Source organism: Anopheles coustani, chromosome 3 (genome assembly GCF_943734705.1).
Source record: "Anopheles coustani chromosome 3, idAnoCousDA_361_x.2, whole genome shotgun sequence".
NCBI lineage: Eukaryota > Metazoa > Arthropoda > Insecta > Diptera > Culicidae > Anopheles > Anopheles coustani.
Window position 1 is genome coordinate 84,574,033 of NC_071288.1, and position 14,548 is coordinate 84,588,580.

The window sequence follows — 14,548 nt, forward strand, 5'->3', positions numbered from 1 at the left end:
ACCAACTCGTCTGCCATTTGCATTGCTTCTATAACTAACGCGTGGTTCTCCTCATCGAAATCGTCCAAGACCACCGACATTGTTTCTGTGATTTATGTAATGGAGTACGTAATTAAAACAACTGATTTTTACACCCCGTTGGAGCTACACTGAACAAAACGCGGTTTGTTTTTGTACCGTTTCGTTTACGTTTGATTTAATTTTTGACAGACAAATGAACATCTCGATTGTTGATGTTCATTTATTATGACAAATTTATATACTTGGCAACACTGTTTAGGCCAAATTGTCATAATCCGGCATGCCCGTAGTTGATAAACATTGTGTCTTTTACATTTCCCCAAAAGGATAGTTTAACAGAATCGTAATGGAAAGTAACGTTATAATTCGCCTAGCTTGTGATAGAGTAGATATCCCGTTGTTCAACGAAGAGGAAAGGAGCCGCCGTTTGTTCACACCTGGAGAAATCGTCACGAGCGAACAAGGTTTCATGCGGTAAGTGTTTTTGTCTATACACTCGCATGTGGATTTGTTTATACTTTACGAACATTTGATTTTACGTTTACAGCGGCCATGGAACGTACATGGAAGATGAAAACATTAAATCATCCGTCGCTGGAGTGATGGTGCAGGTGAACAAGCTCATCACCGTGAAGGCGCTGAAGGGTCGGTACGTCGGCGAGATAGGAGACGTGGTGGTCGCTCGGGTTACCGAAGTCCAAGAAAAACGATGGAAAGTCGATACCAACTCTCGGCTTGATTCCGTCCTGCTGCTGTCGTCGGTCAACTTACCCGGTGGAGAGCTACGCCGCCGTGGTGTGGAGGATGAAAAGCAGATGCGAAAGTACTTGCAGGAAGGTGATTTGATATCCGCCGAAGTACAAAACGTCCACTCGGATGGAGTACTTTCGTTACACACGCGAAGCTTAAAGTATGGAAAGCTGTCCCAGGGGATTTTGATCAAGGTTTTCCCATCGTTGATCCAACGCCGGAAGACACACTTCCACAACCTACCGTGCGGTGCTTCGATAATCCTCGGAAATAACGGGTTTATATGGATATCTCCGATTACGAATGCGGAAGGTGAAGGTATGGTTAAAGAAACGAATGTTTCTGTTTTTCAATTACTGCAATTCATGAGTAATTCTAATCCTTACAGGCGCAGGAGGTTTCACACAGAACCTAGAGGACGTAGTTACTAAACAGGATCGGGAAACGATAGCACGAATCAGAAATTGCATTCTCGCTTTGGCGCACTGCAAAATGATGCTGTATGACACGAGCATACTGTTTGCATACGAAGAGTCCCTGAAATACGAAGTACATGAGCTGCTCCATCAAGAAGCCATGTCGGATGTTGCATTCCTAACTCAGCATCGTCTGGCATTATTGGAAAAATAAATATTGCTCTTTTGCTGCCTTTGATAAAAACTTTAAATTCGTCTTGATTTTTTAATCTCATCTTTTTACACTGTCATAGTTTCCATGGAAACACTGTACATCCTGTTTTTTATATATCCTTTGGATGACGGCTGGTGCGTGTGTATTGGTGCAACCTGCAGCGAGAACGAGTGTTTTTTGTTTGTTTACGAACGTCCATTAAAGCGATCAACCGAGAAAGCACAGGACGAAACAACAACAGCCTTCTGCGTAATGCTGCCATCACGCTCGCACTGATAATCGTAAACTGATACCGTGTGTGAATGTCAAACGAGAGTGTTTCCAGTTGCATCTCAGACTTTGGCCCGTTTTGCCAGCTCATTTGTGCCGTCGTTTGTTGAAGAAAATAAAGTGTTGAAAGGAGCTCTAGTCGTCCTTTAGCTTGTGCAATATAGAAGTTACGTGAAAAGCTTGCGGGACGATGGAAGGAATACTCGTGTTTGACCAGACGAACGATCTAATTTACCACACCTTCAACGAGGCAATGCGTGAGAAGATGATAAAACAGGCGTTCGATTTGGGATTGCTCGAAGAGGAAACTGTAGTAAGAAAACCGAACCTAAGGAATGCCAAACGGAGCGCCATTTATTCTGATAATATTTCTATTTGCAGTGTCCGACGCAGGAACTCAATTCGAACGTCCTGATACAGATCTTTAGCCCGCTGCTGGCATCGCAACGGATCATGATGTGCCAGTTCGACAACGCGTACACCTCGATTCAGATGGAAAACAACCTTAACATCGTCTTTGACGAGGTAAACGAGGAAACCGTACAAGTGCTCTGGCCCTTTTATTTATTTTTTTAACCGAGATTGACCACAGCAGAACGTTTTTTACAAAAGAAACCCGGAAGCATTGAAGCATGCATGTGACAAGGAACTACTGTCTGCTATACTACAAGAGAACTATACTAATTTTTGTAACATAGTTGTTATTCTTTTGTAACAGCTTGCGGAATTGGAATCTGGTTTCTTGCACATCTTGAAACGTAGTAAAATACTACTTATATTTGCGAGAAGTCATTTAGCTTCCATCTTATCCCATGTGCAGCTTATTGCAGATAAACTGATAAGCAGTGTAAACTAGAAATATTGTTTTCTTAAAAACCTGGAATATGCCCATGATCTCGCTGTAATCTGTGTACTATTACTCGTATAATCGGTTGTACTATCCTTTTATAACCGGGCAACCATCTAAACCATTTTATTCTATTTATTTCCCACAAAATAGTTTTTAGGATACGTTTTTCTAGAGATCTGCACAAAAGAAGTCGACCTGGTTAAGCGAGAGCTTGGGGCATTTATTGCATTCATTAAGTATATTTGTGGACCGAATATTTACACGTAAGTAATTCCGTCAGACGAATCGTTTCATCACAATTTTGATTGGTCCCACTTTTCTATAGGATAAAAAATGATCCATCAAAAATCGCATATCTTACCGATTTAATCGACACTTACCGTGCGCTGTACGCGACCAACCAGGGAGTCCTGATGAAAGCGATCGAGCAACTGCTGGTCAACGCGGATGTCAAGAACACGGTTGTAGCAGCACTGCAAGCGGCAACCGATCGGTTAAAGCAGGATCCACACTCCCAACGAAGCCACTCGATGCTGTTTGTCGGGAGCAAATTTCTCGCCCGATACAGCAGCAGGCAGGCACAGGAACTGGCGGCCGTAGATATGGTTTTCCTTAATCTCCTCTGTCAAATGCTCAGCCGTCGTAGTCAGCGGCGTCGTATCGAATCACAGGTGGTGTTTCTACAGGGTAGTGTCCATCAGTCGCACGCTGGTTGCGTACCCCACGTGGTCCACGTGGTCCAGCTGTTCGAAAACGTGTCGCTAGTGCTTCTGATCGAGCATGCTCATACGGCCCTAGCGAGTCACCTGTACGACGTGTACTTTGCCTTGCACAAGCTTCAAAACCTCCAGATGCAATTCGATCTGGACAATCTGCGCGGGGCATTCGATGCACTTGATACGTACGTCAAACATAGCAGCGACTCGCTGAAGAAAGTCAAATCAAATAACCCGGAGGTGGACGAAGCAATCCGAGGGTTTACTGTGAAGTGGGAAACTCTGCGTAAGAAGTACACTGACTACTTCAAGACGTCGGACAACGCGTTGATCGTGAAAATCGACTCTAACATGCCAATGTTTGTGGAGTCAGTGAAGGACTTGTTCCGATTGCTGTGCGCGGGCTGTGCCACCCTCGAGCATGGCCTACAGCGCGTCACAGATATTGCTGACACGGCGGAGGACAGCCTCGCGGAGGTGTTTCACTTTCTGCACGCCAAATCCCAGAAAAACTTCACCATGGGATCATATCCTTTTCAAAATGTCACGATTTTTAAATAACTTGTATCTATACTACCTGTTTGCTAGGTCATTTTCCTTAGCTTCTCTTTTGCTCTTTGCTTGTACGTATATGGAAGAGTTCCCGGGTATGGTACATTTCATGCACATCGATAGATATAATGGGAGAATAGTTGCTCCATCCCTTGACGACCAGGATCCCTCGGATATACTCAAAGATAGGGTAAGTATCACATAATTAGCATTTCGGAGGTGATGTCCGATAGGCATAACTATTGCCTTAGTTCTGCCTAAGTCCATATCCAACAATAAATTTTCAGTTCTATGGAATGTACAGTAAAAAAAACTGAAACATAACCAATAGCGCTTTAAATTACCGATCCCTGTTTCTTTTAACCTTAACCCTCTGACAGTCTAAATTAATACTGATACCGTTGGGGCATTGGTTCCATGCGTCAGTTCATTAACTGAAGACGCCGTATGTCGGTCATTTTTATCAATATGTCATAGCTGATTTTTTTAATCTCGACAATTACTGGCACTCTTTTGTGCTAACCGATTGAGTACATTTCCATCCGGTTCTTATCAAATGCACAAAAATACCCGGCATGAATGCCGGTATAGATTTCGGGATGTTGGCCTGATTTTTTTAACTGAACTCTTAAAGACCCAGTGTTCTAACTGAACTACTCAATAAATCATCAATATTTTGAATTGCATTATACAGCTTTTTAGGTGAAAAATTTAATAATTCAGTATCACTGTTACAAGCAATAATCCTTTTTTTCCTTCAAATTAGCTTTCTGAATAATATATTTTTCTCGAGAACAAAAAATGTCAACGCTTTGGTTGATAAAAAAGAGTTGTAATAACAACGATTTCAAGTTTTAAGTCTTGTCTTTTAAGTGTAATTAGATTGAAAAAAGTGTCCGAGACCCACTTCTGATGGACGAAATAAAAAATCACAACAACGCACAAGAAGTTTAAAGCCAGGTTAAAACCGACAAAGTGGTCGTTAAAACGGTTTATACCAAAAAGATGTATTTTTAAAACAGTATATCATCATTTGCTTGTATTTTTGATTATTTCGTTTACGCACAATATAGTGTAAATGTTTAAATTTACTTTTTTCTTGTCCTTTCAAGGGTTGACAATGATTTCGTGAGTAATCAATCTTTGCTACCGATCGTTGCTTCATTCCATAGGTTTGGTCGATGGTGGATTTTTCCCGCACCTATCTGGACAAAGGTTACATGTCGATGATCTGGAAGGATGTTACGTTCAGCTACGCGTATTTCGTATGGTTCGAGGACGAGCACGGCACGACCCTGAAGCCGAACGAACCCCCGAACCATGGCGCTGGGCTACCGGCAACAAAGCCTTCCCTGGTCGCCGGCATCCTTGCGGGAGACTACTATCAGTAAGTAATAGATTTTAACTAGCCTTCCATATGTAATGGTGGTTGTTTGTCGCTTTCTTTGCATTGTAAATGGATAGGCGTTTGATTGAAACCTGCTTCCCGAGGACACCGTCGAGCAAGGTTCGTTGCTACGAACTGTTTCTCGTGCATCTCGGACTCGTCACATCCACGATCGTGCTTGAGCATTGCCGCCGGTTAGCCGTTACCATAACCGATCTCACTGGATGCATCGGGAACCCAATTGATCTGCTCTAAATTGGCAACTTTGAGTTGTACTTCTGAGGAGATGGAAGAATAGCAACCCCTCTACACCCGACTCGGTGGGGTTCAAGGCAAAGATATACTCAGCGCAGTGGCTGTAGTCATACTACTAGCCGGCCGTATGTAGTGTTCTCACCTAGCGTTTATTTATTGAAGTAGTCAGTGCTGCCTAGCGGTCATTACTACTACCACCTCCACCACCACTAGAACCACCATCGTATTTATGTAGTTGATATTCTCATACTCAAACAACCTCCCTCAATTCCCCTACCACTTTCGCTCATCGACGTTGTGGCCGCCGTCGTTGCTATATTGCGGCACAAAGAAACTGCAACACTAAAACGAACGTTTGTCGCAACGAAAGCTCCACCGAAAACTGCACCAATGGATACAGATACCGATCGTCTAACCTTTTCCCCAACCCCCTACTAGATTGTGCTCGTTTCCCTTGGCTACTAACGAACCGTTTGCATTCCATTAGTAAGTAGAATAAACTGTATGTTGTGCAACTGGAACATTGTAAAGAGTTCGATGCGAGCTGCAGTTCGTTTTATTTATATATCACATGCGATTGATGACCGGACGTTGATTGACTTATTCGTCGGCTTATTTTAAAATTTCAAATACTAGAAAAGTTTTGGTTTTGCATTTTTAACTTTATTTGTACGAAATATTTTTTTTTTTTTCATACGAGGGTGTATTTTTTATGAAATGTTTAAAAACGGTTGAACTCTCAATAGAGAAATGATAGCAAATTTTACAGTACAGTTCCATTGAATGCTTGACAACGTGACATGTACGTTTTGGAAACAAAATAAAACTGCTCCAATACTTTTAACGGTTGGTTAAAAAATCCTTCAACTACTTGTCCCTCGACAAATGCCCATTGCGAAGGTCAGTTAAACCGCTCGGATGACATGTAGCACTATTACGCGTGGCTGTCGTAAGCGAAACCCAGCGCTTGGGATTCACCACGAAAACCTCACTCAGCGCTCGACGGCGCTTAATAGGTCTGATTAGTGTTGATAAGACTTAATTGCACCTCCAGTAGGTGGTCGCGACATGTGCTGCTGGTGCAATTGCAACACGGCAACGGCACAATGATGGTGCTGGTATGACGAGCATGGTCTGGAGGTAGTGGTGGTGGTGGTGGTGGTGACGATGGTCGTCAAAGACGTCCTCTCGCACCATATCATCTCGGAGGACTGCGGAAGCTTTGTTTGTTTGTACTCGATGGCAGTTGATGGCACGGGATAATTATAATATTCATCCACATCGTTGATAGCGATAGGAGAGCAGGGTTGCATTTGGAGCCGAACGTGGCCTATCCACGTGCGCTCGTGAAATGATGCGTGTCTGTAGGACATCTCACACATCTTGATTTGTAGATTGTTGAAAATACTTAGCGATGATGTTTGCTCTTAAATGATTATAACTGAACATTACATAAAAATGGCAGTTCAGAAAAATCAGATATGCTCATTCTCGTTGCATCATAGTTTGCATCATGCATCGAGGTGTGATGCAAGTGCCACGTGTTAACTGAATCACCAACTACATGGGCATACGAAAATTTTGAATTAACTATAACTATATTTTATAGTCGAAGTGACTTTGTTCTGGAGTTTGTACACAAACCCATACCTTTCTTCTATGGACAGCTGAGCAGAAGACTTTCAAACGACATATTTTTTTAAACTTTCTCTCTCCCGCTCGTGTGTTCGTTTACTAACATCCATCCATCCTGATCTCGTGCATGGTTCGAGCGCTCGTGTAAATAGTGCTCTGCGGATCGCCAAAACCCGAGACTACTACGGACGCTGCCAGATGCCTTTGGTCTGACCCCGGTCACTAGTGTTTCCGCTAGTGTGCGTCTTTTCGGACGGTTTTTCGGTTCGATCCCGTCGGTCGGCCAGTCAGTCGAAGCTATCCGTCTACTTGGTGTGATCGTGCGAGCGCGGGTTGAAAAAGAAAGGCCAAAAGAATCGCATAAATCATCCGATTGAAGAGGAATAGTTTTTCATCGCTCCATAAATTGGTTGGTAATTTTGTTTTGCAAAAGTGGGGTAGAAATATACTATCTTGGAAAAAGTGTACGATCGTTTTCGCTGAGAATTGTTAAGCTGGGAGAGTTTTCGCAACCGCTGGCCAGTGCTCGATCGGCGATCAGCATCTTCAAGTGGTAAAGTGGATCGATTGTGTAACGTTTTTTTAGTTGTTTCGTTTTGCGCTGTGAAAGTTGACCTCTTTTATGTAGCTGTTGAAATGAAATTGTGATCAATTACAGTGAGGATTGTGCTGAAAAAAGTGAAACCAGAAATCGGTCAAATAAAACAGCACTGAACCCTAACATTCAGCTGATAAATATTCAAAAATTTTAAATCAAATGCCTTTATACAATTTTTATATTTTGAAAAATTGATAAATTTATCTTGCCTATTATAAGCATAATTAATTTTCCTTCCTGTTTCCCAAGATCGTAACTTTCAATGCCACAAAGGTAGTGAATTTATGTAACCAACCGTCGATTGCTTACCCTGCCTTGCACTTGAACCAGTGCGCTGCATCCTTTCGCCTTGGGCAAACACTCGTCTGTCATCAGGTTAGGAGATCACTTGATCGACTCGTCGGAGAGGACAAATTGTAGCCACCGAACAACACAAGCTTGTAGCAAAACAATTTCAACATTGTTCATCAAGAAGACGACCCTTATATTTGTGACAGTGTTTGTGTGTTTATGTGAAATTGCCCGACCCTATCGAGTGCGAAGAAACGGCATCGTATCGATCCACTAACGTAACGGTTTCGGTAAGTGCGTTTTTCACGCGATTAGTCCGATCAACCCCAAACCAAAACCGTCAATCACGATCGCTGCACGCCAAAGTTGGTGTGCAAGTGTCCGCCAAAGACGTGTACTACCAAGTTACAGTGTGAGTGTGCCAAGGAGGGGGTGTCCTGTTGAAAACAAAAATAATCAAGCGCCATAACAGTGCCCAAATCTGCAGAGTGTGTGTGTTTCCGTGTATTCTAGCGTGTCGCGAGTTGGTCATTTGGAAGAATTTTCGAAAGTCCTTACATAATTGTGCGGTCACACAATTTGCACCGGCTCGGTTTGTGTCGGCGAAATTAACTGCTGTTTTTTCTGCTCTCCGTTACGGTTTCTGGATACTCCGCGGCAAAGTTAAGGAACAACCGGCCAAGGTCACCCGATACCAAAATGGACGTCCTCGAGGAGGTAAGTAAAGAAAACCGAAGGAAAGTAAACCGGGTAATGATTTCAAGTAAACTGTAGCCATAAAAGAACCATTGAGGCGCCTCCACCAAATCCTACTGGGAATGGTGGGTGTGGCGAATGGTCCGTAATCATGCTTCAACAATCTGGTTCGGCTCGAAAGGGCAGGCAAACAGTCTTATCGTGCGCCGATTAGATGTCATATGGTCACAGTGATAGAGCGGTCCAAAGAGTGAATGTTTGTCATTGCCTTTCCATCTGATCGATGTGCCAGTTTTTCGCTACCTTTATCACCTATTATTTTATCGATGGAATAATGCCGTTTGGCATGAACCATTATGATGAAGCTGAGTATAAAGCATTATAAAGCAGCATTAGCAAAAGAGGGTATTCGCTATTTTGTTATGTTCACTATATTTTATTCAATTTTTTTTTGAGATTGCGCTGATCGTACTATTAAAATAAATTGTCATTTTAAATATTGGGAAAACGTTTTTGGAAACTTAAGCTTAAGTTAATGTAACAAAATGTTTCCGTTTTACATATAGTATTGTGATCAGGATTCACGAATAAGCTTTTTATTGGTTTGGTATCATCCAATTATTGTATTTCTGATAATACGATCACCTTCATTGCGCCATTAAACATTTGCTGGTATATTCTAAAGTGGGGGCATAAAACTGAATCGCAAAGAAGACATTCCTTGCAATTCCATTGCATCCGCCATAGTATCGCCGATAAGTCACGGAACAGATAGCTGGGCAAATGAAACAATTAGCAGCAAATTATTGCTCACACAAGTGCCAGATGACGCAGGCAAGTGATTGAAAAATGGCCCACCTTGCGCCTTTATCGGCAGGCAATAGAGAAAAAAACTAAACGAAACTATTGAACTACGCGCAGTTTGATAAGCGATTTTATGGGCGGTTTTATCTTGAGGAATGTTACTGGTTCTAAATTTAGCGAGTCTGCTTAATAATTTGCAACCATTGGCTCCGGTTTTTAGCAGAAACGAGCAATGACTGTATTGATTTTTTTATAAGTATCGTGCTTTCATATTTTTTGATTTCAGTTTCTTTCCAACAAAAAGTGTTTAGCTTGAAGGTGCCGGAAAAAATTAAATTGAAAGTGGTTTGACGATTTCAAAGTTTTTGAAACTCTATCAGCAAGATCGCAAAAATTGGAAGAAAATGAAACTACACGTGTTGGTTTAAACTACAACCATTGTGCAATATTTGAACTGAACGCCCAGCGGCTTGCAACATACTGATGCAATGTTTCGGCCAATGTCGCTGTCCGTCATCGGCGTCAGCCTGCTTCAAGGGTTGCAGAAGCGTGCCGTATGGTAGAGGGAAAGCGCACGAGAGAAATCTCGCATTCCAGTGGAAAGCGGCTGCGAGGTCTTGGGCAGCAGCACCAAGAATGGCCACTACCAAACAATTTCGTTTGACAAATGGCTTCAAACAAATTCGCTGGAATGTGGTGAAATCGTTAGAACGGTGCCTGCAACTCGAAGACGCCAGACGAAATGCAATAGAATGAGGAAGAAATAAGCCGAGACGTAATATCGATTTAAAATACAAGCAGGATGAGTCGGCCTTTTTTTATTTCAATGTAAATTTCAGTGTCAAATTGATACGATTTGATTTTAAAAATAACAAAACTGTTCATTTTTACCGTTAAGCATTAATGTGGTTTGACATTACGCGATGAAGTGTTTTTTTTTCTTTAAAAGGGTAACCCCCGCGTTTGTTGTGACGTCAGCAGATAGAGCCGGCTGTCTCGCCTTTCCCTTGGGGTGACTTTTGGAGGTGTGTCTGGTGTGCGATTGCGCACTATGTTCGTCTGCTTATGTGTGTTTGTTGTTCTGCTCGCGTCGACATGATAGTGTTGACTTTGCATGGCGTGCATGTGGGGAAAGAAAGGAAAAAAAAACTACTGTGCCTTATGAATCTTTTGACGAGATTCATTCATATGAATCTTTCACCTAAAATTCATACATATCAAAATATTCATGATATTTTTTTGGATTCGAATCATAAAACATTGACGAATCTTTCGAAACCTTGATGAATCTTCGTGATTCTTTAATTGACGTAGATTAAAAGAGAGTTCTTTGCTCCTATTTCATGTATGTTTCGTGCTTTACTTTCCTGAATCCTTTCATGAATCAGAGTCGGAACTACATAACTCTAGAAATAACATTAATCACCAGATATGGACAGGTGTTGTGTGTGCCTCTGAAACGAGACAGCGTCGACAGGATCCTGTGTGTTCGGAAAAACTTTAAACTACACCGACAAAAGGCGCGCGCATCAATTGCAACTGGTCATGAATGAACTGCACGTTGGCTGACGTATCCACTGCAATCGATTGCATTTCTTGTTGATCATATGAGGTATTTAGCGCTACGCTAGTTTTCTAGATTTTTGATAGTATTATAACTGTGCCTCACTGCACATGCAGCTTAGGGCATTTCAATTTGTGAGCCGTAATTTGTTTGAAAATGCATTTTCAATTGCTTAAGCAAAGTGTCACCTTACAGATGGAACACTGGCGCATGCGAATGCATCTCCCCATGTGTTGTGTGAAAATTGTAATCGATGTAGGCCGTTTGTATTGGTGGTTGCATTGCGTTGTCGGATATCTTGCACCGCTTTACAGTAGTGTATGTTTGCCCCGATAACTTCATCACTCACACTCAGATGCCCCATTGCTCCCAGCTAACATTTTAGGTCATATTTCATATCGGAATGACAAGCACGCGCTCGGAAGTGAAATACAGTCTGTTCCCGAGTTACGCGGATTATGGGGACCAGAGAAATCCGCGTATCTCGAATTTCCGCGTATCTCGAATATTGCTTGACACATAGTTTATACTAGGAGTTAAGAGATCGAGCTCTTGTGTACATGCATAATAGAATATTCAAAAATTTTCTTTGTTCATTAATATGAATGCAATGCAAGCGTATTCAAACAACATAAATTGCAGCAAACGAAATAAAAAGCGTAAGTTATGCAAATGTGTAATTGCATATTACACATATGCATAAAGTGTAATTTACATATTTATTAGTGTGGTTGTACATCTCAGGAATTTAAATCGATGTAATAAACCCAATCTACTGTCAAACTTTGAAAACCGCGTATCTCCGAATCCGCGTAAGTCGAGAACCGCGTAACTCGAGAACAGACTGTACCAAGCAATTTGTAAACATTATATACAACCAACCAACCAGGGACATTAAACTAGGGAGAGCCACCTCGACATTAAATTAATACAATATTAAATTAAGAATGTCAAATACTTTCTTTTAAGTATGTCAAAAACAAAGGATTCAATCATTTTAATTTGATTTGAAGGTAAAAGAGTAAATGAGGCCCCGGCCGCCATGTTTTCGATCGTGGCTACACCTCTTGTGGACGTTTAAACTGAATGTATGCAATTGGTGATACATTAATTCGTTAAATTCAACCAACGAGTATTTGAACCGTAGTGTGTACCGTTAATTTCGGCTACGCAATCAATCTAGGGGGTGCGGTATGAGGGGGGCCCACGGGCCCCCCTTATTTCTCAAAACTATAACAAACTCTCTTTTTCGGTAAACCTAGCGCAGTCCGCTCGCTTCGCTCGCTGCGGGCGCGCCGCCGTTTCCAAATCATTTCTTCGGCTAAACCCACTGTTTCACGCTGTCCATCATGTGTGGTATAGTTTACTTACTAGTAACTTAACATGTAAAAGTATATTAACCCGCATTCAACCACCACCGCGTGATTAGTTTAAACCGTTATGGTCTTTTAAGCGAACCGTTAGCGTTCAAAAATTCGAAACGAATGCATGTGTCGCGCTTTGCATAGCTTCAGGCGCTTAATGTGAACCAGTAGGAAGAGGAGAATCTAGCCCGGGGCCTCATTTACTCTTTTACCGATTTGAATAAAAGCATAGAGGGGAATTCAAAAATTTTAAGTTAGACACTTTTTTTTACCCATTAGAAAGAGTTCTTTAATGTACTATAATAAGGTGATTTTTGTATATTTTTACATTTACACTATCCTTCCGCATAAAATCGGGGTTAGCACATTGCTGCAAAGAAATTCTTCCACCTCAACTGAAACATTTTAATTTGACAGATAAAATATGGCTAGCGTTTCAGATGTCAAAAACATTGTTCTCTGGCAATTTTGTTACATGGGCCAAAGCTAGGGGATTCCTTCCGAAGAACATCTGAACAGCCCCCAAGTGGTGGTCGGTAGGGGGTTGGTTTTTCCATAATTCGGTGCCACGGCTCGTCGGACTTTACAACCCTCCAAAGTGCGTTTCTTGTCCACATCTTACGCACACCGAAAAACCCGTCAAATACGCCCTTGCGCGAGTATGTGTTGCTTTCGACATGTGTGTGCTTGCCAACACATTCTCCATCTTTCCACGTGAATGAGCGAGTGAGCGAGCGAGCGTGTGAGTAAGCAAGTGACAGCGCGAGCGAGCGAGCGCGACACCGCGGAGCCAAGGTGACCTTACTGGACAAATTTTCCATAAAAATATTCATCGCGCTCGCGATTAGTTGTTTTTGACACACCGGTATCGACGGCGGTGACACGACGCAGCGTGTTTTGTTCAGCGAGGGATTGCAATTCAGAAAGTGTGTAGTGGCCTCACCTTTCCAGGTGCTTTGCTAGCGTGTAGCAAGTTTCGATTGTTTCGTAGCAATCGGCCTTACAAAAGGACTACTTTTCGTTCGGTGGTGGACAAAACGTCCCTTGCAACGATTGCGTGGCGGAAATGTGGGCGTAGTGTAAAAAGAAAAACAACATCCCTTTAACAGTTGTCAGAGCGTAGCGGAGCCCGTTGGGGCAGAAGATGAGAGTTTGATTCCTTCAAATAGCAGCAATTTTCTCCAAACACCCCCTAAACCACCCATTCTTTAACGAGCGAAAAACAGGTGTTGTGCAATTTGGTTCGGTCAAAATGGAACAAGGAAAAACAAAACACGTTATCCGAAATCGCGTAACCGTGAACCGGATGTGGAGATGATCTTGTACTGCTGCTGGTGCATTATGCTGATGTGGTGTTGTGAAAAGCGAAACGTTCAAACGTCATCGAAATAGGCACATAACCATCTCCAATGCACACCCGATCGCCTAACAACGAACACACGAGAGAAAATCATCTCGATGGGTCGTCGTGTTTGTCGTCGCGTGTCGTTGTTTCGCGGGTATATCACCGTCAACAACTATCAGCGAATCGTGGATTTTTGAGTCGTTGAAAAGTGTCTTTACTTTTCTTCACTTTTCACCCCCCGCTAAATCGTCCATCTCACTCTCCAAGTGGGCTCTCTCTCTCCCTATTTCACTCTTTCTCCTGCATCATTGCACGCCACGCGGAATTTACGCGACAAGCTGGTTGTTATCGTCCGCGAATCGTTTTTTTCTCTTTTCTAATAACTTTCTAACCTTCTTCCTTCCTCGGTTCTCGATCCGCCCTTTCCCTTTTTTGCGCCACTTTCCTTTCTCCCGCGTCAAAGTCGGTAGCCACGAACACTATTCGCTACGGAATATGTGACCATAGTTAGAACAGTTCGTAACAAAGTTTATTTAAAACTTTGAAACCTATGGACTGTGTGTGAAAATGTGAGTCCTAAAATCGAGAGTTGTTTTCTTCCAGTTGTAGGCATTTTACAGCCACCCAATCCCCCCACACAGAAGTGAACGGACGAGAAAGTGTATGCGTGTGCTGGTTTTTCTTGGTGTTCCTCTAATCTTGAAGGCACAAACAGTGTTGCAGTGTGTGCTTCTAATACTCGCCGTTGGTGCCACTGTTTGACGAAAAGAAAGTTTCCCCGCTTCTCAAACACCACCCGCGGGTTTATCGCACACCGAAC

The 14,548-nt window shown here is 42.4% G+C and overlaps 2 protein-coding genes across 2 annotated transcripts; both read left to right on the forward strand.

The window, feature by feature from the left end:
• Positions 1-308: 308 nt before the first annotated feature.
• LOC131271083 (exosome complex component RRP4) lies at positions 309-1,431 on the forward strand. Its single transcript, XM_058272504.1, has 3 exons — positions 309-495; positions 569-1,089; positions 1,160-1,431. The coding sequence occupies exons 1-3, from the start codon at positions 368-370 to the stop codon at positions 1,399-1,401; spliced, it is 891 nt and encodes a 296-aa protein (XP_058128487.1). The 5' UTR covers positions 309-367; the 3' UTR covers positions 1,402-1,431.
• A 312-nt stretch (positions 1,432-1,743) lies between these two features.
• On the forward strand, positions 1,744-5,926 carry LOC131270930 (BLOC-3 complex member HPS1). The gene is made up of 7 exons (XM_058272489.1): positions 1,744-1,984; positions 2,053-2,196; positions 2,672-2,784; positions 2,847-3,764; positions 3,865-3,979; positions 4,962-5,176; positions 5,254-5,926. The coding sequence occupies exons 1-7, from the start codon at positions 1,862-1,864 to the stop codon at positions 5,429-5,431; spliced, it is 1,806 nt and encodes a 601-aa protein (XP_058128472.1). The 5' UTR covers positions 1,744-1,861; the 3' UTR covers positions 5,432-5,926.
• Positions 5,927-14,548: the final 8,622 nt, after the last annotated feature.

Bases quoted from the DNA above. Each gene is read 5' to 3' on its own strand.
- LOC131270930 (XM_058272489.1), top strand. From the start codon at position 1,862: ATGGAAGGAATACTCGTGTTTGACCAGACGAACGATCTAATTTACCAC. The intron at 3,765-3,864 runs ATATCCTTTTCA...CTTTGCTTGTAC, and splicing joins AAAAACTTCACCATGGGATC to GTATATGGAAGAGTTCCCGG. The intron at 5,177-5,253 runs GTAAGTAATAGA...GTAAATGGATAG, and splicing joins CTTGCGGGAGACTACTATCA to GCGTTTGATTGAAACCTGCT.
- LOC131271083 (XM_058272504.1), top strand. From the start codon at position 368: ATGGAAAGTAACGTTATAATTCGCCTAGCTTGTGATAGAGTAGATATC. The intron at 496-568 runs GTAAGTGTTTTT...TTACGTTTACAG, and splicing joins AGCGAACAAGGTTTCATGCG to CGGCCATGGAACGTACATGG. The intron at 1,090-1,159 runs GTATGGTTAAAG...TAATCCTTACAG, and splicing joins TACGAATGCGGAAGGTGAAG to GCGCAGGAGGTTTCACACAG.